The sequence below is a fragment of the Patella vulgata genome, chromosome 2, assembly GCF_932274485.2.
Source record: "Patella vulgata chromosome 2, xgPatVulg1.2, whole genome shotgun sequence".
Taxonomy (NCBI): Eukaryota; Metazoa; Mollusca; class Gastropoda; family Patellidae; genus Patella; species Patella vulgata.
The window spans coordinates 60,484,147-60,510,770 of record NC_065880.2 but is presented as its reverse complement, the minus strand read 5'-3'; the positions used below and the strand labels follow the sequence as shown (position 1 = coordinate 60,510,770).

The 26,624-nt window shown below is 37.2% G+C and overlaps 1 protein-coding gene across 1 annotated transcript; it reads right to left on the bottom strand.

Annotated features, from left to right (window-relative positions):
- Positions 1-5,690: 5,690 nt before the first annotated feature.
- Positions 5,691-25,686, bottom strand: LOC126812608 (uncharacterized). Its single transcript, XM_056099169.1, has 4 exons — positions 25,675-25,686; positions 8,573-8,680; positions 7,694-7,891; positions 5,691-5,696 (listed from the first exon to the last, which is right to left on the bottom strand). The coding sequence occupies exons 1-4, from the start codon at positions 25,684-25,686 to the stop codon at positions 5,691-5,693; spliced, it is 324 nt and encodes a 107-aa protein (XP_055955144.1).
- Between the last annotated feature and the right edge of the window lie 938 nt (positions 25,687-26,624).

Genomic DNA, 26,624 nt, shown 5'->3' with positions numbered 1-26,624 from the left:
AGTCAAATTTGCCATATGTAAATATACTGTCTTCTTATTCTTACGACGGGCACCTGAAATAACCCAGCCACATCAGAAAGCATTATCAGGTTTTTTTTATAATCATTTTAGACAGTTTCATTTGATTAAACGCGCAAGTTCACATATTGACCTTTGATTGATGGTATGCATTGGAGGCCGAGCCGTTGGCGCCGAAATGAAATCCAGTGGATTCAGCGAAGATTTTAAAGTTCCATAAACTTATAATTACTGAACGATGTTAATTGGTTGTTAATTTTGTTTATAGATTTATTAATTGACTGTTTTCGCTAACTTAAAAAATCGTGCAAACTGAAAAATAAGGTAATTTAATTATGGTTAAAATTTTTTATGGCATGTAAATAGAATACATACAAACGTGTATAGTAAAATTTACTGCAACCAGTAACAAACTATCTCTTGATACAGGCGTATCTGTTTTATGGAATAATCTACCATTTAGTTTAAGATGTTGTACATATCTATATTCTTTTAAAAAAACTATTTTAAACACAGTTATTTAAACGGGCTTTTAACCGACGCTACATGTCCATAATCTTGATTTTTTTAAGATTAAATTGTCACTTTGTAAAGTGTCGCTAAGTAAGTTACATGGAAGGGCGCGCACTATATAATAATATATAGTAACAAAATTTCGATTAATATATAATATATAGTAACAAAATTTCGATTAATAATATTAATATTACTTTGTCCCCTTTATTTGCAAAACATCTCTCCGATGATAATAATAAATTTGAATTACTTCTCCGTACCAGTTGGAAACGTAATTGTCTGAGGTCTAAATGAAATGTGAAGTTTAATCAAATATAAAATTACAATGCTGTTTGTTTCAAAGCTGCGTTCGTTGGGGGTCACGGTGGCTAAGTAGGTAAGACCCTGGCTCGCTAGCCTGGAGGTTGGCTTTTCGATCCCTGCATTGGCCGAGAAAGTTCAGCCAGATATCCCTGCGTGATTCCACTGTCAGTGATGCAGGACGGAGGATCTGACAAGAACAGCTATCAATTCTATTTATACATGTAAAGGCGTGCATGACCTTATTTTCACGTATTGGAAAACTGTTCGGTTGCTTTATTTGAGAAGATACTGATATTAAATTATAAAATTTGTCAATTTTTTTGTTGAAAATTCTGATATATTGGTAGCTCTTCGGGAAGTGTTGATCATATCGCCTAACATGTTTGTGTATTGTACGTTTTTATAATAGCTAGCAAATAATTTATAATATTTGAATACTTTCTGAAAGAACATATAGCTCGTTATAGTCGTTCGGATGGGAAGAAAACCTGAGGTCCCGTGTACACATTGGCGTGCACGTAAAAGATCCCTTAGCAGTTGGTATTTGATATAAGAATAGGCCGTAGTGCCGCTGTCCGGGCAAAATTTCCCTCAGAGCACACTGTATGGAGTATGCCCGTCTTCATTAGCCCAGTTCGGAGCAGAACAGTAGGACGTTAAACCCCATTTCATTTCATTTCATTTCAAAACTGCGTTAGGCTGTTCATCTAATTAATGTGATTTATATTTGATATCTGTGATATCCGACTATCATATTATTATTTATCAATATGGAGATTTCTGTTTTATGGATATTGCTATTGAAGGTAAGATGCACAATTTACGCATCATGGCACGTTTTTATAAATTTAATAAATGTCAAACGGTGAGTGCGCTTCTTTTAATAATAAAGCAGAAATATAGTTCCATTGTTGTGGCTGGATTTACTCTATATTCCCGTGGATATTCAAATTGGGCGCTGACTGGTCGGTATTTATAAATGACAACATTATATTCGCCTTTCCGTATACGATAGATTAAGGTCCATATTTTTATTTCATTAAATGCAACTTATAGTACGCAATACAAAAGGGTTAAACGTAGATCATAGCGAGCACACACGCCTATCTAAAGACCTGTCTTTAATTATACAAAGACCCACGTAAAACACACGGTCGAATAATAAATCACACGGTAAAACAGTTTTACTTCCCAAATTTTGATTTAACACGTACGTGTCAGATAAAGCCTGTTGATCCTTGATTGTACTCCTTTTGTGCAGTTATCACAACTAGCAAGAAAACACGCCAATTAAACAAAACACAACATTGACATTCATTTTTTACCGGTCGGTTAATTAACACACCTCTACTGAAAACGCACCGTCCCACAGCGTTAATTAACTCACCTCTCAGACAGTTTTTCACCCTCGTTAATTTACACACCTTATTTACAGTTTTAACGCGGTAATACCGAGTAATAGTCGGAAAATTAATTTTCTTTCGATAGACGTAGAGATAACGCCCAAGACATAATTTTCTATAAGGGCTGTGCACAGATTGACCACTTAGTAGTTCTCAGTGTTATTACTGAGTGATGTTTCAACTAGGCTTTTCTAATCATTATCACGCAATGATAAAATATGAAATATAACAAGACAATATATCCATGTAAACAACAATATGTGGTTAATGTTGACCAACCAGAGACACCCTTCTAATTACCTCGAAGGAAACCTAACTAAATTACAGTAATGTAATTATTGTGAGTGATCAAGGTTGATAAAGGTAATACTAATGACAACATCCAATATGACATAGACCATCTACCTGAAAATAAAACACAATGCTTAATGGATAATTTGTTTTGAAGTATTGACAATGATTTTTAAAATTATCAGGTTTTTAGATATACAACACCCTGAAAGAAGATTAAATTTAATTAATATTGTTAGTGAAAAATGTGGATACATGCATAAAGATTTAACATGATTTCACTTAAATACAAACACCATTAGAACTGTAATATATGTTGTGCATCACGTATGGTCCCGATTTACAATGTGTTGCATCACGCGCATGTCTACATTATTGTCATTAGTTACACGTCTGCTTTGAACATCCAGATGCAATAAAGCCGCCATCATTGAAACACCATCTTTATTATGTGGTATTTAGGGCCAGATATACCACATTAGGCGACAAAGGTGCCAATATTTTTGACAGTGGTTGGTCCACAGACATATGGTTTGTTGAAAAATTTATTATTCCTGGTTCTGCCCAGTACACATACTTACGATGTTTTGATTGATACGTTGAAGAGACAAAATGAAATGAAATGAAATGGGGTTTAACGTCCTACTGTTCTGCTCCTAACCTGGGCTAATGAAGACGGGCATACGCCATACAGTGTGGTATGGGGGAGATTTTGCCCGGGCAGCGGCACTATCGCCTACTCTTATATCGAATTCCAACTGCCAAGGGATCTTTTACGTGCATTCCAATGTATACACGGGACCTCGGTTTTTCGTCTCATCGTCTCATTGTCAGGCCCTCTGTCCTGCATCACTGACGAGGGGGAACCACGCCGGAAAATCTGGATGAACTTTCTCGGCCAATGCAGGGATCGAACACCCGACCTCCAGGCTTGCGAGCCAGCGCCTTACCCACTTAGCCACGTGGTCCCCGTTGAAGAGACACTTCACACCAACACCGTTAGTTATTGCAGAACAATATAAATTTCATCGTCGAGACCAAAATGATGGCGAATCAGTAGCTGACTATATGGTAGCTTTGAGAAAATTGTCAACTCATTGTGATTTTGGAGATTTTTTAAATCAAGCTCTTCGTGATAGGCTAGTGTGTGGCTTGAAAAACGAAGTTATACAGAAGAGATTGTTGACGACAGTAGGCCTAACGTTGAGAATGGCAACAGATACTGCACAGGCTATGGAATTAGCTGAGAAGGATTCAATGGAACTTGGGGGGTTGGATAGCCGAATGGTTAACACATACGTGCTGTATCATAAATCCTGTCATTGAGTCAACTGGCGTGGTTTCGAATCCCCGGTTGTACGTGACAAGGAGTAGGGTTGCCTGTCAGACCTCGTGGGTTTTCTCCGGGTCCTGCGGTTTCCTCCCACTGCTAAAGACCCCTACGCGCAAGCGAATTATTGAAATAAAATTAAACCATATGTTAGTCCCAAAATGACCTAGTTTGTGTCGAGTGGACGTTATACCCCATTTCTCTCTCTCTCTCTCTTTCAATGGAACTTAAAGGGACAACGTCACCAGCTGTCAGTGTAAACAAGTTACATAGAGGAAAATAAAAAAAAAAGCAAGTAAATCAACTTCTTATGGTTATAGTACAGGTGGTTACAGCGGTAATCAGAAATCAACATCTTATGGTTATAGACCTTTCCGGTAATTGAGTTGTCTCCCCTTTGTAGAGGGCGCCATGTAATCAGCTCCTAACTTCCGGGGTGTTTGTGCCGGCTAAAACAAAACAAAACAATGGCGAACAACGAAAGCATCGATGCGAATCTGACCAAGTTAACTGTTACACAGCTCAAAGATTTCCTCCGTAAGCGAAGCCAGCCAGTTTCCGGAAATAAAAGCGAGTTAATAAGTCGCGCAGAAGGAGCAAACAAGCTTGGATTGGTTGATTTGAATGTAGTTAGAGAGGAGGATAAAAAACAACAAATATCGCGTGATCAGTCTAAATTGACAACACCACTTTCGGAGACGCTACCACATCCCCGTGATTTAAAAAACTGGACCAAAGACTTGAATTTTGTTCCTGATTTTTCCCACAACGAAATATATAATTATTTGGTTTTAAAAATGAACAGCAAGAAGCAAATGAAGTCTAAAGTGTTTTATGAAGACGGCCATGTACACAACATTAAAGTAAATAATGTGAACGAAAATAGCAGTCATTGTTATGTCAAGGCAAAAGTCTTGCCTTCATTACCAACTGCAAATAAAAAAGACAGCCCAGATTATGATGTGTGGGTTATGATGTCCAATGTGACCGGCTGTGTAAACTCGGCGGAGTGTAACTGTACTGCTGGGTAAGTTTACATTTCTAGTACTTCATAATAATTTTCTTTAAGTTGTAGTGAAAATGAAATCATAATGGATTTTAACGTCCTACAGTGTGCTATGAGGGACATTTTTCCCAGACAGCGGCACTACCGTCTACTCTTATAATATTATATCGAATGTAGATATTCTTGAGGAATGCATAATTAGCCATAGCACAGTGAAATGAAATGGGGTTTACATCCCACTGTTCTGTTCTGCTCCTATACTGGGCAAATGAAGACAGGTATGTGCCATGCAGTGTGCTGTAAAAGGGAAATTTTGCCGGATAGCGACCCTAAAGCCTACTCTTATTTCGAATTCCAACTGACAAAGGTTTTACACATAGTTAAGATTGAGTGAATTATTAGTAATATTTATACATCTATATTTCAGAGAGGGGGAGTCATGTAACCACATTGCCGCACTACTGTATGCCATCTCGGACATCGCTACAAAAAGAAAGGAAGGAAAACTGGCCCCAACTTCCAGTAAGTGCAAGTGGAACAATCCTCGAAAGAGAAAACTCAGTCCCAAAAAAGCACAGGAGATGAAATTTCAAAAGTATTCTTTTAAAGGTCAGCCCCCCTCAGTGAAACCTATCAAGATGCAGGACACAGGCCAATGTTCAGTGAACACAGAGAGATTTCGTCAGAAATTAATACAAAACCATTCCAGTGCTGGGTGGCTGACAAACTTTCCAGCTGGGAATGGAACTGGCCGCCCTGTACCTGTACTACCTGTACTCCACTCAATATCATTTCAATATTCAGATGTTGTGGACTTAAAAAATCATACCTGTAAAGATATGTTCAGCAAATATTTTGAACAGTTAAAAGTTACCGAAAAGGACTGTGCTGTTATTGAATGCTTGACTAGGCAACAGTCAGACTGCTCTAAATGGAAAATTGCCAGGGAAGAGAGAATTACAGCCTCTAACTTTGGCAAGGTTGTGAAACAGAAAGTCTGTACACCGCCAGATTCAATACTGAAGGACTTGCTGGGTACCGTTTGTATGACTCTGCCTTTCTTAGTTATGAAAGAAATCACGAGAAGGCAGCTCGACGGACATACACTTCCCAAATGAGGAAATCTCACCCGGGTCTTTCCGTCAAAGATTGTGGGCTATTTGTCAACACAAAATATCTGCATTTAGGGGCAAGCCCGGATGGGCTAGTGTACTGTCCGTGTTCCTTGTGCAAATCAGCCGGATATGGTCTTGTTGAAATTAAGTGTCCTGCTTCCATGAAATGGAGAATGCTTCCACCCCAAGAGTGCGCTAAAGACCCACATTTCTTTTGTAAAATAAATGAAGATGGAAAGGTTGTGCTGAAGACAGGGCATACTTACTATCATCAAGTTCAGGGGCAAATGGCTGTCACAAATAGAAAATGGTGTGATTTTGTTGTGTGGACATGCAGCGGGAAAATTTCGGTTGAGAGAATAGTTTTCGATCCAAATTTTTGGGCGGAAATACTAACAAAACTAAACAAGTTTTATGTAGAATCTCTTCTTCCCGAATTATTTTCATCTCGTGTGCTAAGAGGTTTGCCATTGTTCAGGTAGAATATTCTTAATTCTCTAGATTAGTTGTCCAAAGCCATCACTGTTACATGTTATTAAAATTATGTATTAAAATCAATGAAATCCTACCTACTCAGCAAATTGTTTCTTTTTATTCATGAATCAAAGACATTAAAATAATCTGTGATTTAAGGCTGTATTTGCGACGTCATGTCATATCATTTTTTTTACTCCTAGTACAACAGTGTCCCCTTGCCTGCTGATGTGGCTGATGCACCGCCTAACCTTGCCACCCCGTCATGTAACTTTCCTTATAAAATATATGAGAGAGAGAAAAAAAATATATCAAATTAGATCAGGTCTTTATTTTTATAGAATTGCTGTAGATGAAAGCACTGATAACAAATAAATAACATTTTTAAAACATTTAAAGCTGGTAGTCTGTTCTGAATATTACACTTATGTAACACCATTGGACAGTTTTTGATAGCGCTCATTTCTGTACAGTTCTCAAATAGTCTAAAATAGCCTTTTCACTTCTGCTGAGTTAAGTTATTGTCTATCACCAAGGGTGGTTGCAAGTTTGTAAGTCGAGCACATAATTTCCACACCATGGAAATATTCTGAGCCATAGTGATTGGCATAACGCCTTGTAAAATTCTAACATTTTTAATTCTTGCCATTTGTCACTCCACATGAATCCTGGCATTTGCAATGTCCCGTGTCTTCTGTACATCTCTTTTAGAAAATTGGGCCTTTTTACCTCTAAAGGGGGGGATAATTAAATGTACCCCCAAGGGAGTGGTCAAGTCAGCTATCGTAAAACCTTTGTCAGCCATTATTCCATCACCTGGTTCACATAACTCCAGTATTCCTGATTGTTTTGTGATCTGTTTATCACTAACACTTCCACACCATAAATCAGATAGGAATGTTACTACACCTACTGGGCTTATACCAACTAATGCTTTCCATGTCATGTGGGACTTGTTGTCACTGTATAATAGAGACTTCAACTGAAGCGAGCTTGGTGTTTCTGTCCTGATTTCTGTACAATCGATCACAACTCGAGTTGTCGGAAACTTCCTTTGAAAAACTTCAGGCATGTTCTGCTCAATACATTCTTTGTCTGTCCATTGGACCAAAAAAGATAGCTGATTGTCCAGATAATCAATCCACCGATTGAAAATATCACCACATGTTGTTTTAGAAATACAAAACCTTTCTGCCAGATCTTCTATTAGAAGCCCCAATCTCAGCCTCATCATAACAAGAAAAAACTCATCAATTAATCGTAAGGCTCTGGGTCGTCCACTGGTGGTGGGTACTTTACATGGAGTTTTCCGGGAGGTTTTGGTTTCTGCGTCATCCTTCAATTCATCAAATATGGCATCAAATGTCTTTTTATCAGGGATTCCTGTGTAGAAAAACACTTTGCTATCTTCTGAACAAACATCATCATATGTAAGCTGTGGTGAGGACACTTGCACCGAAAAATCACACGTTGAGTTTTCTGTTTGCGTTGATCTGTCGACAAGAAGATGAACAGCCGCTGAACCTTCAGTTTGGGTTGCAAAATTTTTTGTGTTTGGTACACTCTGTGTCAGTTGATGACGAATAACCGATACCTGTGGGGCATGCATTGGATTCACATAATCATGGAACTTTAGTGAAATGTCTAACATTGAGTCTGATGGCGATGTCAAAAATGAGCTTTCTGTTGATAAGTCATCCCCGTCTGTTGTGTTACTGGGACTAACATTCAAATCAACCACGTCTTCGTCTAAGTCTTTCTCCACAAAATTCTCATTCAGCTTCTGAAAAAAATAATTACAACCATGTATTACCAGTCACGTGCATAGGCTATCCTCGACATGTTTGAAAAGAAAGCAAACGCCAGACAAATAATTAATACATTAACAAATTTATAATATTTTTATTTTACCATATGGTAATGTCATATAGAAATTAATTCCAAATTATGATGGTTAAATTGAACTAAGAGCATGTATGCGAGAAATTTGATAATTGGTGTTCTAAAAAAAATTAAAAAAAAAAAAATTCTGCGACACCGTGTCCTGCCAATATAATTTATAACAAAAAAATACAATCAAGAAGTGAACCCCATTGAATAATATATGAAGACTCACCGTGATTTTAAAAATCTTCGTTGGGAACACAGATGGGATGGCGAACAATGGACTCGGTCCATTTCTGTCGGCAAAATGATCGGAGCACAGCAGAGTATTATTTGTCAGCTTGAAGTCGGAACGGATCAGGCGACATCTTTGTATCCAAGTTCGTTTAACCTTCTCGTTTACCGGGAATCTGTGCAACGAAATAGTCTTTCCATCGACTAACTTTCTACGAAAATTACTGCAAATGCAGCAATACTTTCGAGATTTTGCAGGCATAACGCAAGAATCAAAGAGTAACACTTTTCTTAGAATTTGGAAACTTGTAAGACTGGCGGCCACTACTTGTTGTTATGTGGTTGCTAGCTTGACGATAGTCCACGGAAGTAGCGAGTCGTCGATGGGCATGCGCACAATACCAAAATATGGCTTCCGTCTAGGGGGAGACAACTGAATTATCGGAAAGGACTATAGTACAGGTGGTTACAGCGGTAATCAGAATAAAACGTCAGTTTTCTACAAATAATCTACCAGCCGAAGAATTTGGGTTATGGTCCATTTACTTTGGTGAGAGTTTTAAAGACATACTCGGGAGAAGTTTTGAATTTGATGGGTGAATTGGAAGTGACAGTTACGTATAAAATAATCAGACAGTTGTTTTGCCAGTTGTCGTAGTTAAAGGTGCTAACCTGGCAGCACTTATAGGAAGAAACTGGTTACAAAAACTGAAGCTGAATTGGTCGAATATTTTTAGAGTACAAGCTGAGTTTGATATTCAACCTTGGATTAAGAAGTTTCCTACGGTTTTTGCAGAAGGTTTTGGAGTAATTAAAGGTCACAAGGCTAATATACGTCTGAAAGACACGGCGACACCAATATTTTATAAACCGCGACCGATACCATACACGCTTAAAGAGACGGGGGAAAGGGAACTGGATCGATTGGAAAGTAGTGGTGTAATTTCCTCCCACTGCTGAAGACCCCTATGCGCAAGCAAATTATTGAAATAAAATTAAACCATATGTTAGTCCCGAAATGACCTAGTTGTGTCGAGTGGACGTGAAACCCCATATCTCTCCTCTCTCTCTATAAAGTGGATAGTAATGGTATTCATCCACTAGCTGAAAAAGTGGAGGCGATTAATAATGCGCCAGTGCCTACAAACGTTTCAGAGTTAGTCATTTCTTGGACTTATTAATTATTATGGGAAATTTCTACCCAACTTATCAACCATGCAAAACCCCTTGCATGAACTTTTGCAGAAAGATACTCCTTGGTTCTGGTCAGAGGAATGCGATAAAGCTTTTATGATCTGTAAACAGAAGTTGACAGATACCAAGTTATTAGTTCATTATGGCGTGAATAAACTGCTTAAAATCCCTTGCGATGCGTCATTGTATGGGTTAGGTAGTGTTATTTCTCATGTTGATAAAGAAGGCAACGAGTAACCGATTGCTTTTGCATCGAGAACTTTGAATCCGATGGAAAGAAACTATTCACAACTGGAGAAAGAAGCGCTTTCAATTATATATGGCAAAAAAAAAGTTTCATCAATATCTTTATGGCCGGACGTTCATATTGGAGACTGATCATAAACCACTTACAACTATTTTAGGTCCTTATACAGCTGTACCTACTCTTGCAGCTGCGCGCTTACAAAGATGGGCATTGATTTAATCAGCATATATCAATATCAAATCGTATACAGATCATCTGTTGAACACGGTAATGCAGACGCACTTTCGCCTAATCCTTTGGAGGTTGTTCAGGACGATTCATCGGAGTCGGACTTGTTTTATTTTTCATATGTAAATGAATTACCGAAAAACAGTCATCAAATTAGTGAGGCTACACGAAAGGACAGAGTCTTGTGTAAAGTTTTAGAGTATGTTAAAACTGGGTGGTTTAGTTTTATAGAAGACCCTGAGTTAAAGCCCTATTTCATTCGCAGAAATGAACTTAGTACCGATCAGAACTGTATTCTGTGGGGTATGCCTGTTATAATTCCTGGCAAGTTTCAGCAGAGACTTTTAGATGATTTACACAAAGTACATCCTGGGATGTGCCGTATGAAATCTCTTGCACGCAGTTATTTATGGTGGCCTAATCTTGACAACGATATAGAGAAAAAGGTTCGCGGTTGTTAAGTGTGTGTATCTGTACGTAAAAGCCCTCCGTCATCACCATTTTTACCGTGGAAATGACCAAGCCGTATTTGGCAGCATTTACATATTGATTATGCCGAGTTTCAGAAACAAAATTACTTGATAGTCATTCTAAATGGTTAGAAGTTTTTAACATGCCTTCAACAACTTCTGCTAAAACGATAGAAGTATTACGTACTCTGTTTTCGTCATACGGTATTCCAGTTTAAAAGTGCAGAATTCGAACAGTTTATGATAGGCTATATAATGGTATTCGTCACATATGTACACCGCCGTACCATCCCGCATCAAATGGTGCTGCCAAACGTTCTGTGCAAACAGTGAAACAGTCCTTGTTAAAGCAAGTACTTCAAAGTAATACTAATACAAAGGAATCGTTGCAAGGAAAGTTAGATAACTTTTTATTGATGTATAGAGTTTCTCCACACAGTGTTACAGGAGTAGCTCCAGCCGAACTGTTTAAGAGGCAACTGAGAACTAGATTTTGTATGTTAAAACCAGTCATGCATAAAACAGTTGAGTCTAAACAAGAAAGTCAAATTAAAGCGCACAATGTTAAAGTTAAAGATCGCGAGTTTCATGAAGGACAACTTGTCTACATTAAAAATAATCGCGAAGGAGTAGTTAAATGGATTCCTACTAAAATTACGAGAAAACTCGGGTTACAAACTTTTTTAGTTAGAGTTAATGGTAAAATCAGATATGTTCATGTTGATCATTTGTTACCGTCACATGCGATCGATCGTAAAATTCCAGAAATGGTTACAACTAAAACTGATGCGCCGAAACGTAATAGAACTGATGATTACATGTGGCCTGTTCCAGATATTAATCGACCTAATGATAATGTTGCTGAACATCAACAACCTAATGCAGCAATAGCCAAACCAAGACGTTCTTCAAGACCAAGACATAGTCCACAGAAACTGAAACTATGAACTTATTGTTTGGATGTGTTTTATAGGACTGTGTTGTTCTAAAAAGTTTTCAATGTGTTCTTTTGTTTTGCAGGTCTAAAGTAAACACTAAATGATACTAACAAAGGAAATTTAAAGTATAAAGTATCAATTTAGTTAAATTGTATATTGACACTTGTATATTGTGTTGCATCATGCGCATGTCTACATTATTGTCATTAGTTACACGTCTGCTTTGAACATGCAGTTGCAATAAAGCCGCCATCATTGAAACACCATGTGCTTGTCTGAGTCTTTATTAATTATGTGGTATTTAGGGCCAGATATACCACAAGAACAAAGACCCAACAAACCTTCAATGGTCCCCTAAAGGCCGGTTAATTAAATCAGTGAGTATTATTTACTCTGGAATTTATAGTGATTCCTTCAGATTGAAATCATATCATTCATCTATTAAAATGGCAAACTAAAAACAGGTTTTTAGAAGGGCATGATTTAAACTTAAAAGTTCATTAAATTTCAATAAAAACATCCATTCTACAGACCTAATGCCCTGGAAAGCGAAATAAAAACTAAAAATCAATATTAAATTATTTTTTTTTAAAGTTTATGTTGTAATTTTATGTGTTAGGCCTACACATATTGCCTGATTTGCAAAATCTGCAATCAGGCATTATGTGTAAAAAAGAGTAGGAATTTTAGTCATTTCATGTAAAGTCTGGAATTTTCAGTCATTACACGTATTGCCTGGTGCTCACAGGCTCTTCATGAAATGACTGATTCGTTTAATCATTACGCGAAATGACTGATTACACAGATTGACTGTAACATATATATTAACTAGAGTGTATGGTGGTCAAGTGATCACGTTCCGACTATGGAGGTTGGCAGCCATTTTACAACCGGGAAGATTTAGCCTACATTGGCATATACCAACATGCCGGAGAGTTGTTGTTGTTTTGGTTAATTCAATGTCAGGCGAAAAGGGAGTGGATTATCATTTCATAAGTTATAGGCATGATAAGTTACAAGTGATCTAATAGAAATAGTATAATCATGAAAACAGTGTAAAATAAACACGACGAGAAGACATTGAACACTCGAAGCTTGAGGCCGGAAACCGGGCGGATCCATTCACTTAATTTATTAGTACTGATACTTTCATTATGTAATAATTACAATGTCTGTGTGCTTAGCGAACTTCCAAATTAATGTATATTTAATTATTATGGAAATTGCGCATATTATATATACATACACATTTGGCATTGTACGAAAAATATCGCGGGGAGTAAGTCTGCTTATTGGAGTGGAGTGTTTAGTCACAGACATGCACTCACTGGCCAGTAGTTGCTTTGTTATCGGTTAGTTTTACTCCCTTGGATTTAATTAATTAGGCTGACATTGTCTACACAGATGTACAGAATAAATTGAAAGATTCTTGCAATATCAGTTTATGTTTCTTTTTTTTTCTTCAGAAAACCTGCTTAAACCCCCGAACTAGTTAAAATATGGTTAATAATATTAAGGACAAAGTCGTGAAAACTTCATTCCCAGTCAAATTTTGTAAATAAATTAGGCCTGATATTTTTTTTAATCGATGCTACTACTAAAATCTCATTAAGTTAGTCTTATTTTTTTTGTAAAATTTAATATACCACTGTATTTTCCAACCAAAGAAAAATCAGACACCAGATCGTGGAAATTTAAAACCATATAGGCCTACTAAGGCCTTGCTTGCCCTGTTTATATTTTCCTTTTTTTTAAAATATTTCCCATCGGCATCAGATATTATTCTATTGGTAAATGATAGAAGTATTATTTATTTATTTATCACCCGTTATCATCTGGATGATGTTATAGTTATCTGTCAATCAAGCATTCCTTTCATTTCAGGGGGATCACGTGGCTAAGTGGGTTAGGCGCTGGCTCGCTAGCCTGGAGATCGGGTGTTCGATCCCTGCATTGGCCGAGAAAGTTCATCTCGATTTTCCGGCGTGGTTTCCCCTTGTCAGTGATGCAGAACGGAGGGTCTGACAAGGACAGCTGCCTAGTCGTTCGGATGGGACGAAAAACCGAGGTCCCGTGTACACATTGGTGTGCACGTAAAAGATCCCTTGGCAGTTGGAATTCGATACTTGAGGAGGCCGTAGCGCCGCTGCCCGGGCAAAATTTCCCTCATAGCACACTGTATGGTGTATGCCCGTCTTCAATTAGCCCTGGTTAGGTGCAGAAGAGTAGGACGTTAAACCCCATTTCATATGAACTACGAGGAGCAACGTTCAAAATTTAGCAGAACACTTTATAGATCTGGACATTCGATCATGTTCACTTTGCTCAATTAATAAAATAAACATGGTTTCGTCAAGTCTGCATTACAATTTACACCATGCATGTCCACAGTTTTCATTAGGGTTTCACACTGTGTAGGTTGTGTGAAACATTATTGTTTTTGTTCGGATTATTATTCTTATTATTAAGCTTTCATATGTATTACATATGAAAGCTTATTGTTTTTGTTAAGATTATTATTATTTTTTTTTTTTTTTTTTGTGTACTTTCTGCAAATCGGATTTCTCAGAATCTAACCATAGGATCTTTCTGAAACTTTGACCTACCCCCCCAAAAATGGAGAGTGAACGTTGATTAAATATATTTTCAAATCGTTTTTGGAATCCGAAATCACCAAATTTTACGAATGAATGCATTTTACCTGCATTGCTGTAACTTTGTAACTATTTGACCTATTTTACTAATTCTTTTTTTGTGGGGGTACCTTGAAACATTTACTTAAAATCTGCAATTTCAGATTTTCGAATTTCGAAAATTCGTCGCTGTGATTTTGAACCGGAAGTTGAGATCAACTTGACAACTTCTTTAATATTTGCACGATTTTCATGAAATTTAGTATGTAAGTAGATCTTGCCGATGCGACTTGAAAAATGTCATTAGAAATTTTCAAAATTATCTCCCCTTGATGAAATTAAGGATCAATGTTTTCCAAAAAATAGACGAAATATAGGTCAGGTTGCCTTTAAAAAAAATTTCTGTACTAGCTACGACACTACTGATTCATACACAAAAAATGGAGTTTGTAGCCCAATCCGGAAGTGCCACCATCTTGAAAAGTGAAATATCGCTGAGGCTTTTTTGATATTTTACTTACAAACAAGGGAATTATATTTCCCGAATCCTTGAAGGAAAGCCCATAAAATGTAGGAATTAGAATTTTGATTTCTGACAAATAATGGACGCCATTTTGAATTGAAAATGAAAATTAGTGAAAAATCCACATTAATGGGCTTGAAAACATACACAATTGGTCGTGGCTTAGAGAATCTGTCTCCTATTACCGAAATTAATACATTTCAGGATGATAGCCCGGCTCATGGTCGTATGTTGGTATTTGAATATTTCAAAAATTCGAATTTCGTCTCTGATGTTTTCCGTGCCAACAAGGATGTTTTCGAGTGTACGCGTGCGCATGCGCGTCACATCCCTACTTTCGTGCACACCAACTTGACACTCACCGGGTACCTGGCCTATGGTCCCAAGCACAATTCCCCCAAAAAAATTTTAGGGCCCGACCCATGGGGGGCAAGCGGCGGCCATTTTCCCGGGTTTACATAAAGTTAAACAAAAAATAGAGATCAAACTTTAATTTTGAGACCATTTTTGTATGCCCCGAGGTCAAAAATGGGGGGGAGGTAGCCAAAGTTCCGAAGAGATAGGACCATTTTTTTTTTTTTTAAAAATCCACCATAACAACGTATTTAGCTGTTTTTGACTTCGCGCATGCACTACGCTGGAACCAAAGGTAGCATGAGTACCAAATTCCGGCAAGGAACTTTTCATGTTGGTACCTAGGTTCCCTGAAAATTTCAAGGCGATACCTGCATTCGTTCAAGTCGTTTGCTTCTATAAGGGGAAAAAAGTCTAATTTAGCCACGACACCGATACCGATCGTCCGAAAACCATGAAATTTGGACACAATACACCCATTTACTCCCATTTTGATCCTATTATAAAAAAAAAGAGTTTTAGCAAAAAAAAACGATTTTCGGAATTTAATATTAGTTTTAATTAATTTTGAAATTGCAAATCCAAAGGGATTTTATCGCCTCTTCGTATGTGATAGGTATTAGTACTATACACATTATCCTTAAAAGACAATTTTTTAAATTGACCGGAACCATGTTTGCTGCGACACTAAAATCCGAAATCGCCTATTTTGACCTTTTTTGACTGCTGAGGCATCCTTCTGGTGGTCAAAATCTCTGAAATTTCTAGCCGTTGGCCGCGCCGCAATGATATTTATCACATTTTAAAAGGAGAAAATGCTCAGATATCAAGAACAATAAAAAATCGATAAAATACGGCAATTTTTTAAGCAAAAAAACATTGATGGGTGGGGGTTGGCTTCGAATTTATTTTCAACGTTCTCGGAAGCCCACACTCTTCTATTTTCAATATTTTCAGTTAGAATCCCAAGGTACATTCTGTGCAAATTTGAAGGCAATCGGACCACCGGAACGATGCCTGTGCAGTGAAAATCAACCCCGGTTGCAAAAATTCTTCAACACTTGTTTTTGTATTATGGCCGTCATCTTAGATCCACCCAACCTCACGGATCCACCCAATCACACTAAACCACTCTGAAATCCACCCAAAATCTACCACAACTTCTTTTGACTTCGCACATGTGCCACGCTGTAACCAAAGGTACCATGACTACCAAATTCCGGCGAGGAACTTTTCATGTTGGTACCTAGGTGCCCTGAAAATTTGAAGGCGATACCTGCATTCGTTCAGGTCGTTTGTTCTTGACACGGTTCCTGCCGTTCGTTAATTTACGGCTAGACATGGGAGTTACATTTTCTGAATCCTTGAAGGAATGTCTAAAAATCTATCGGATTTGAATTTTGATTTAGGTCAATTGATGGTCACCATTTTGAACTGAATATGAGAAAAAGTGAAAAATCGACGATAACGGACATGAAAATGAAAAGAATAGGCCGTAGTTTGGAGAATACGTCTCCTATTTCTGGATAGCCGGGATCAGGGTCCAATTTATTGTATTTGAAAATGTCACAATTCCGAATTTTGCCTTTGACGTTTTTCGTGCCGTCAGAGTTGTTTACGATTGAAAAAACGCATTAAATTCGCTAGTTTTTGACCGATTTTAACTGTTTTTTTTTTATCTTGTTGAGATTCTTTATATGACCCTTGACATGTGACAGGAAGTGATTGTGAATATGAAAGCTTTCATATCTGCTTATCAGATCTAGTTCTTATTATTCTTATTATTATTTTTCCATTTGAGCATATCTCAGAAACTACTTGTCGGATTGATTCGATGTCTTTGGTTTTACTGGGAAAGTGGGTTTGACTTAAATTTTAAAGCTATTTCTAACGTTCTGCGACAATGCGAAATGTCCAAAATCACTGAAGTTGTCGTTTTTCGAAATTTTGCTGATTGTAATATTTGATATATGTTGACATAGCTGGAGACAAGGCACATAGTTACAGTTCTTTAGATTTTTATTTTCGACGAATCTTCGGAGATATTAGCTGCTAAATTTTGAAAATTTAAATTTTTACGAAAAACTTTTTTATTAATTAATATTTTTATGTGGTATTTTACCAAGGGTTAAAGAGTAACTGATTTGACCCAAAATTGCAACATTTTTTGTCACCGTATTTTTCCTTGGGCCCCATTGGCTAATTGAGTTTTTCAGTCCTGGATTAATTATTTATTGTTTGATTTGTATAAAAGAAATTTCATATGCTCCGTGGTCCAAAATGTCATTTTTTTTGTTACCGGTAAAGTTGCCTTTCGGCAACGGAAGTGATGTAAATTTAGCAAAAACTGCAATTTTGACAGTTCAGTCCCACTTTTTTAAAGGAAATATTATTTTTTTCAAATCTGGTATGACTGAAAGTTTGTGCCCTGTTAAGGTGCAGAAATCATCGCGCTCATATTTTAAAATTTTTATTTCGTTTTCGGATCATTTGGATTTAAAGGTGAAAAAAGGTGAAAAAATGAACTATTCACAACCCATTCAGGCTTTTCATATTTCATCGCAACTTTCATAAACTAGTAGCAATAATTCTTACGAAGAGAATGTATGTGAAAATTAGTTTGTAATATGAGCAGTTGCCTAGAAATGGGCAATTTTGCATGAATCACTTTTTACGCTAGTTTGCCTGTAAAAGAGTCAATTGGTATTCGATTTTCATAAAAGTGACACCATTTGATGCGTAATGTCAATTTTGACTAGGTCAAACCAATTTAACATTTTTAATGTCACCGGAAATGACGTAATTTGGGCAAAAATTGTATTTATAGCCTTCAAGACCAGTAATTTATTCAAATGAGTCGTCATAGGCGTACGGGGAAATTTTTTACTGGGGGGGGGGGGGCAGTGGTGGTTGGTGCCCCAAAAATGTAGTTAGGTTCTTAGTATGTTACATAATAATCATAATATCTCTTTTGCGATGAATAAGTTCTTAATTTCTAAATCATCAATAAAAGAGAACTAAATTTTATTTACTTGTAATATACACAACTAAAAACAGTTGTTAATGTAACTGTAATTCGTGGCTTACTGTACTCCAAACAATAGAGGGTTCGAGTCTTAAGATTTCTATTTAATTGCCTAACTATAGACACTCTGAATTTAAATTCGCTGTTAAATTGGACGCATTCAAGGACACAATATTTTTTTATACAACTTTTACAAAGTACAATTGTGTGCCCAAATTTTCCCAGCATTTGGTGTCCCCAGCCCCCCCAGCTCGTACGCTTATGTGAGTCGTATTTGTTATTTGTTTAAAATTTGATTCCAATCAACTAATAGAATGAACCCATACGATCATATAGATATCACAAAATGGTTTCCGACATTAAACCCCATTTCATTTCATTTCATTTCTAACTTGTTCAGTTGCGGAGAAATAGACGATTTTCAACAGGTAACTTTTCAAGGTTTTTGGTCCATGAAAGTGTCAATTATTTTTCGATTTTCATAAAATTTCCAGTGTGTGATACCTAATGCCATTTACGATTTCATACAAGTAATTTAACACTTTTACTGTCACCGGAAGTAACGTCATTTTGGCAAAAACTGTATTTTTAGCGTTCAAAACAGATATTTTATTCAAAATTATGATATTTGATTCCAATCAACAAATAGATTGAACCCATATGATCATACAGATACCAAAAAATGGTTTTTGGTCTATAAAAGTGGCAATTATTATTCGATTTACAGTGGTAACAGGTGTCTGGAAGAGTAAGCTTACCCTGCCTGGCGCCACACCCGCCATAGCTGCATCCAAACTATTAGGCGAAATCTCGGTAAAATAGCGTGATTGGCCAATGGACTATCAATGACAGCCTACACCGGTTGTGTTCCCAAAACAAACGGTATAGGCAAAATAGTGTAATCAGCAAATGGACTGCTCACCGTGTACAAAATACACGACAAACAGTGGTAACAGGTGTCCGGAAGAGTAAGCTTACCCTGCCTGGCACCCACCCGTCATAGCTGCATCCAAACTATTAGGCGAAATGTCGGTAAAATAGCGTGATTGGCCAGTGAACTATCGGTATGCAAAATGCACGCGATGAACTGTGTTAATGATATAGTTGACATTATCAGGGAGATAGTAATAGAATATGTGTCAATTAAATATTAGGCGAAATCTCGGTAAAATAGCGTGATTGGCCAATGGACTATCAATGACAGCCTACACCGGTTGTGTTCCCAAAACAAACGGTATAGGCAAAATAATGTAATCAGCAAATGGACTGCTCACCGTGTACAAAATACACGACAAACAGTGGTAACAGGTGTCCGGAAGAGTAAGCTTACCCTGCCTGGCACCCACCCGTCATAGCTGCATCCAAACTATTAGGCGAAATGTCGGTAAAATAGCGTGATTGGCCAGTGAACTATCGGTATGCAAAATGCACGCGATGAACTGTGTTAACGATGTAGTTGACATTATCAGGTAGATAGTAATAGAATACGTGTCAATTAAATATATCTAGAATAATAGCCGAGAGAGACAAGTTATATTTACCAATCAAATCAATATGACGGCCATAAAACTTTTTAAAGGTTTTAATAAGTTTAGTGCGCAAGTATCCTTTTTGAATTTCCACTCCAAATTCAACAAAGATGTTATCAATTAAAAAATCCAACATCTGAATTATCTTGATGGCCGTGAATTTGTTTTTGGAATCACTGTGATTCTTAACGAAATATGTAGAATTGTAATTTACAACTAAATATTGATATCTAGCAGTACCTGATTTAGACGAAAAGACACTGTGAATAATGTCTTTCAACCGGGCTTTTAATTTGTAGACCATACAATAAAGCATTATGGTAGTCCAGCCTTGAAGAGATCAAAGCATGAACGAGTATTTTTAGATTTTCACATGTTAGATACTTCTTTATCTTTGCTAATTTGTAAATCTGGTAAAAAGCTGAAGAACAGATGGATTTGATGTGGGTCTCAAAAGTTAGCGTGGAATCAATGATAGCACCGATGTTCTTTGCCTTGTATGTTGGTTGAATTAACTCCCCAGCAATCGAAAGGCTCCCCCTTTTTACTTTGTTGAGTTGTTGTTTTGTACCGATGTAAAGAACTTCAGTCTTTTCTGGATTTAATTTTAAAAAATGAAGAGTCATCCAGTTGTGAATTTCTCGACATCATGCACAATGGTAGTTCCAGATGAATGATCAAAGCTGATGTATAACTGTGTATCGTCTGCGAACAAGTGGACACAAAGTCCATATTTCGGGACTGTTGCATTAAGTGGTCTTGTGAATATTATAAATAAGATCCTTGAGGCACTCCGCAGATCATTGAAACAAAGTCTGAGCAAATCCCATTAATGCACACAGCTTGCCTTCTGTTGGTTTAGTAAGATCCAGAGGCCCTTTTTTACTGGTGAAAGTGCCTTTTCTCAGACCCAAATATGTCCGTTCCCAACCCGTTGCAGGGATCCCAAATGACTCAAACCATCGACTCAAACACACCAGTCTGGTCTAATTAATGCTTCAACTTTCAAACGAATTCTTGTTTAGCTGACGTTGCCCTAATCCTATAGAGTGACTATAGACAGACATCAATGATAGCATCTTGTGGAATTGGCGGCGTATACACTCATGCCCATCACCGACGCGCATGAGTGCAACTTGGTGTAGCATTGTTTCATGTGTGGACAGTACAAGTTACAAGGCTTAAATAGTGAAGTGGCTAGGGAATAGATTTGCCTTTTTTCCCATCATAATGCCTCACTCGCCTTGACAATTTTCGAGTCGCATGTTCAACTGGCTTTTTTGCTTGATTTTAAGGCTCTTTTTCAACGATTTCCGAACGTTTACATAGACGAAAATATCAGCCAAATAGCTCTTGGAATGGCTACAGATGCAAGGAAATGACGGATAATTTTCTTGGGGGGACCCCACTCAAAACTCCCCTCTCAGTTGAACACATTGTTACGCAAGCCAATTTCAACCCATAGTGTGTCTAGGAGATCACTGATGTCGAGAGTATCAAATGCAGCGGATAGGTCCAGCAAAATCAGCAATACGCTCTGTTGTTGATCAATGCACTTGTGGATATCATCAACAATTTTTATGAGAGCAGTTTCCGTACTATGGAATTGCTTGTAAGCCGATTGAAGAGGATTATCAAGAGCACTCTGACGAATATGCACGTTCAGACGCTGTAGCACACATTTCTCAATGAGTTTTGATATGTAGCTCAGGTTACTCACTGGCCTGTAGTTCTTCAGTAGATCAGCATCTAAGGATGGTTTTTTGATCAGAGGTGTGATCATGGCTTGCTTCAGGGTACTTGAAAAGACTCTGTCTAGAAGTGACTTGTTGACAATAATTAAAAGGATTGGTAGAAAAGCATCCAAATTGTCTTTTAGAAGCCATGTTGGAAGTGGGTCTAACTGGCAAGACTTCTTCTTGGTTTTAAGCACCACACTTGTAAGTTCATCTAAGCTGTATGGTGTAAATTCTGCTAGCAGATGTAGAGTGGGAACTTTGTAAGACGGACATTGGGTTTGGTCAATAAGGGAGGTCTTTGTGATGATATCATCTCTAATTTGCACAATTTTTATACGCCCATATTTTCATGTGGACGTATATTGTTGTCGCCTTTGTCCGTCCACAATTGTTTGTGAACAGTCTACAGGTCACAATTTTTATCTGATTTCAATGAAACTTGAAATATAGGTTTATCACCCTAAGATCTCAGTTCCTTTTGATATTGGCATAAATAAAATAAAACCAAGTACGAACAATCCAAACCATTATGGCCCCTGATTGTACGAAATATCAAGTTTTTAGCTTGTGAACACTGTAGAGGTCACAATTTTTATCTAATTTTGTTGAAACTTGAAATTTAAGTTAATAAACCAAAGATCTCAGTTCCTTTCGATATTCGTGCATATCGGAATGTAACTTCCTGAATTATGACCCCTGATTATACGTAAAATAGCTTCTGAGCTTGTGGACTCTATAGAGGTCATAATTTTTATCCGATTTATAAAAACCTATTATTATATCACCGTTACATACTAAGGAAGACTGAGTTCGAATTTCGTGAAAATCGGCCCAAAACTGACAGACAAAATGGCCGCCCCTCGTACACAAATAGTGTAAAAATATGGTATATCACGGTTGTGGACCCTATACAGGTCATAATTTTTATCCGATTTAAAAAAATGTATTATTATATCACTGTTAAACCCTAAGGATGGCTGAGTTTGAATTTCGTGAAAATCGGCCCAAAACTGACAGACAAAATGGCCGCCGTTTGTTTTCAAATAGCATAAAAATATGGTATATCAAGGTTGTGGACCCTATAGAGGTCACAATTTTTTATCCAATTTTGTTGAAACTTGAAATGTAAGTTTATAACCCAAAGATCTCAGTTGCTGTCGATATTTGCGCATATCGGACCGTAACTTCCTGGATTATGGCCCCTGATTGTACGAAAAATCACGTTTTTAGCTTGTGGACCCTATAGAGGTCATAATTTTTATCCGATTTTAAAAATCCTATCACCGTTACACCCTAAGGACGGCTGAGATTGAATTTTGTGAAAATCGGCCCAAAACTGACAGACAAAATGGCCCCAACTCGTTCTCTAATAGCGTAAAAAATATGGTATATCAAGGTTGTGATATTGAAATGTAAGTTTATAACCCAAAGATCTCGTTTCCTTTTGATATTTGCACATATTGAATTGTAATTTCCTGAATTATGGCCCTTGATTGTAAGAAAAATCACTTTCGTTTTAGCTTGTTCTCTATCCATCTCTCGAAAATGTGGGCGTATCCTGCCTGGCAGCCGCTGGTTTGATTAAAATATGTCGCAAATTTATCAGCAAAGTTGGATAGTGATTCATGATCTGGTAGAGTTTGTTCTGTTTTTGAGTTCAGTAAATCATTTGATAAATTAAATAATTTCTTTTGATCAGTATTGTAGTACTCTGTTTTTTTAGATTCAACTAACTTTGCTACAGATTTTATTTCAGTTATGTAGATTTGTTTGTGGACATATAGACCCGTCCTCACCCGGTGCGTTCAGCTTTTCTCCTGACTTTCCTGGCATCCCGAATTGTATCACAGAACCAGGGGTTTTCGGGTTTTATGACTATTCTTCGTGTCTTCTTAGGAGCGTGGGCATCAATAATGTTATTAATGAGCTTATTGTAATTATTGACAAGTTCTTCGAGAGTTCTATTGGATGAGATGGAAAGAGTTAGCACCACCTCATTAAATTTATCTTTATTGATATTTCTGAATTTTCTGTATTCCACATTACAAGGTGGTGAAGTAGTCTGTGGTTTAAACAGCACGATGGCGAGATACCCCTACCCGAGGTAGAACAAAAGAGCTTGGATGTTTTTTTAAAGGGTCACATCACCAGAACTCAAATCTAGTTCTTAGGCAAATTTTCAACATGGCCCAATATATTTTTTTGCACTTTTACCAATGGTCAGGGTTTCTTTAACGATAATAAATTTGATGGGGGTAGGGATAGATTTTTGGTTCTTATTCTTTGGTGCTGAAAAAACTTGAAAATAATTTACTATCTTCTGAAAGAGTAATGGGTGACCAGGTCATATTTTTGGTCAAAACTTCTAAATTTGCATATATGACGTAATTGTGATGTAATAGTGACGTCATTGCTATCCTATTGTCATGAGAGTACCAATTAAAGGGTAATTTGTTAATTAAATTTCAGAATCCTTATTTTAAAAACACAGATTTTGAGTTTGAATAATCCATTGCAACGGATTAATATATTTATTATATTTAGACAGTAATAAAATATGGTTTATTCCATATAAAGAGTCCACCAAGAAACTTAAAATCGTGGTCGTTTTGTTATTTTATGAAATTCCAAATGTTCTAAATACTACAATGATATTCAAATGTGTAAATATAACCCAAAAATCAGTTTTAAATATCATCATTTGATATATTGCCATTGCAGCATTGGGCATAACATGTACAGTGTCTGCATATGGAAAACTGTTATATAAAGCGTCGATGAAGAGCGAGGCCTGACTTGTTTTTCTCGGCGGAAGGGCTCGGTCGTATCTTCCAGTGTGTAGCAAGTTGCGACCAACTCGAACTGTCTGCTCTGATCGGCGCTAGGGCGAATGTAGCTCAAATAAAGCAGGTACTACTTATACCAGCACCATTTCTTCGCCGCCCATGATCAATTGGACAAGGGATATTAGGTTTCGCCTCATGGTGTGCCACCATGTATGTGTGGTGTGTAATTGTAAGACGTCATCTGTTCGAGGAAGAGTGGCTGGCAATGTGTCCGTTGACGTATAGCAATAATGAAACGCAATTCGTCAAGGGTAGGCCTACAACAGGCACGTGTTTTGTTCCTTGTGAAATTTATTACAGAGATCATTATAAGTTAATGTGTAAAACGATTTTTAAGTATCACCAGTTACTAATTCAACTTTTTTCCGAAGAATGGCAACATACAGATATAATGAATTTCTAAAATGGTTATCAGTCCAAAAATGGTTAAATGGCATTCATGGTATTGACCAACATATGATGAAGCGAAATCCCATGCAAATGGTACATTTTGCTTCTTTTGCTTGACATAATCTGCGTACAATACAGGTTTATATTTCTTGGAAGTTGTAATCTACGGTAGTCTGATTGTTGTCAGGTGACGTCCGCCGCCATCTTAAGGTGTTCGTGAAATCTAAATGATGGTTCTCTTTATAATCCGATTGAATACAAGCCGGTAGAAAAGCTAGGGTTGATAATTATATTGATTTTGTTTTCTAAATTAAATGCTAAATAATCAATTTTAGTACACATTGGCGTGGATTAGGCCATGGGAAAATTGATATTTTCAGAAAAATTCAAATCGCGCACCGTTATTTTAAAAATATCACATGTACTAACTTGAATCAGTAGAGCATATTACGGAATAAATATACAATGCAAGGCCTACGGCCCCGCTGTGTTTGTGCAACCATATAATAATATAACAAATAGTAGTGTACTATGGGCCAGAAACTGAGTATGACGTCGTCTTGGATTTATGACATCATATCGAAAAGCGAAAATGGTCAGTTGAGGCGCAATTGTCAAAGGAACCATCATGCCTAGTTTTATGTCAATTGTACATGAATTGACGGAGCCTTCATTTTTTTCGAAAATTGCCACCTACAAGAACAACAATAACAAGATCGGTAGCTCTAAGGGGCTAATTACTGGTCATAAAATGATATTGCTTGTGCTATTTGCGATTTTTTTTATTTAAATCACAAAGTGTGTTTGAGAAAAACGCAAAATATAGCTCATCTGATGCTTCTTAATCGTTAAATAGTTGGATTTTACGCATAGAGTCGATATCTATGATTTTTTTACAGTTGCTATGGAAACCAGGAGAAATAACTAGTATAGCCCGTTCTGAAAATCGCCCAAGAACCGATTTCATAATGTCGATAAAATTACCTTTCCAACCATACCAAATCACCTTTGTTCTACCATAGGTAGGGTGACCCACCATAAATAAATATCTCCAAATATATATATACTAGCAGGATACCCGGCTTCGTTCGGGGGTCATAACTCCGAAACCAGAAGTGGTAGACTAACACCACCTGGCCTATGTTACTCCCCAGTCCGAGCTACCCCTATACCCCAAATTTCAGACTCGGGGCAGACCTCGTGTAGCCGCCAACCCCGAACAGACCGGCTTCGCTCGGGGGTCATAACTCTGAAACCGGAAGTGGTAGACTAACGCCACCTGGCCTATGTTACTCCCCCGTCCAAGCTACCCCTATACCCCAAATTTCAGACTCGGGGCAGACCTAGTGTAGCCGCCAACCCCGAACAGACAGACAGACAGACAGACAAACGACAGTCACAAATATATATATAGATATGCCAAGCCTCAAATCAGTTTCACACAATTATAGTCACTAAATAAACGACCATGTTGTACTTAATAGACTGAAAACTGGTTCCAAGTGTTGTCCATAACATCCAGACACTTTTGAGTAAAAGATAGGTTATGTGCCCTTGTTTTGAAATTAGTCTCGCTTAACCAGTCTATCGACCATTCTACGTCTGATCGACAGGTCGGGATAATCAAGACTACTTTTTTACGAAACATAACAGAAAGCTAGAACAAGAAATTGAATTTAGAAATAAGCACTTTAGGCAACTCAACAATTGTTTTAAGAAACTTGTAAAAGTAAAATGAAACTACTGATAGTATCATGTTCCTGCTACTGAAAGTGATTCAGAGATATTATTTGTACGAAACCAAAAGATGCCGCTCTTAACGGTACAGTTAATGATAAAGCAATGTAAAAAATAAAACAAACATAATTTCTAAAGCTGCTGTAATAACCAAGAAGCTAAATTTTACTGCTATTCAAAATCGTCAAAAATAGATT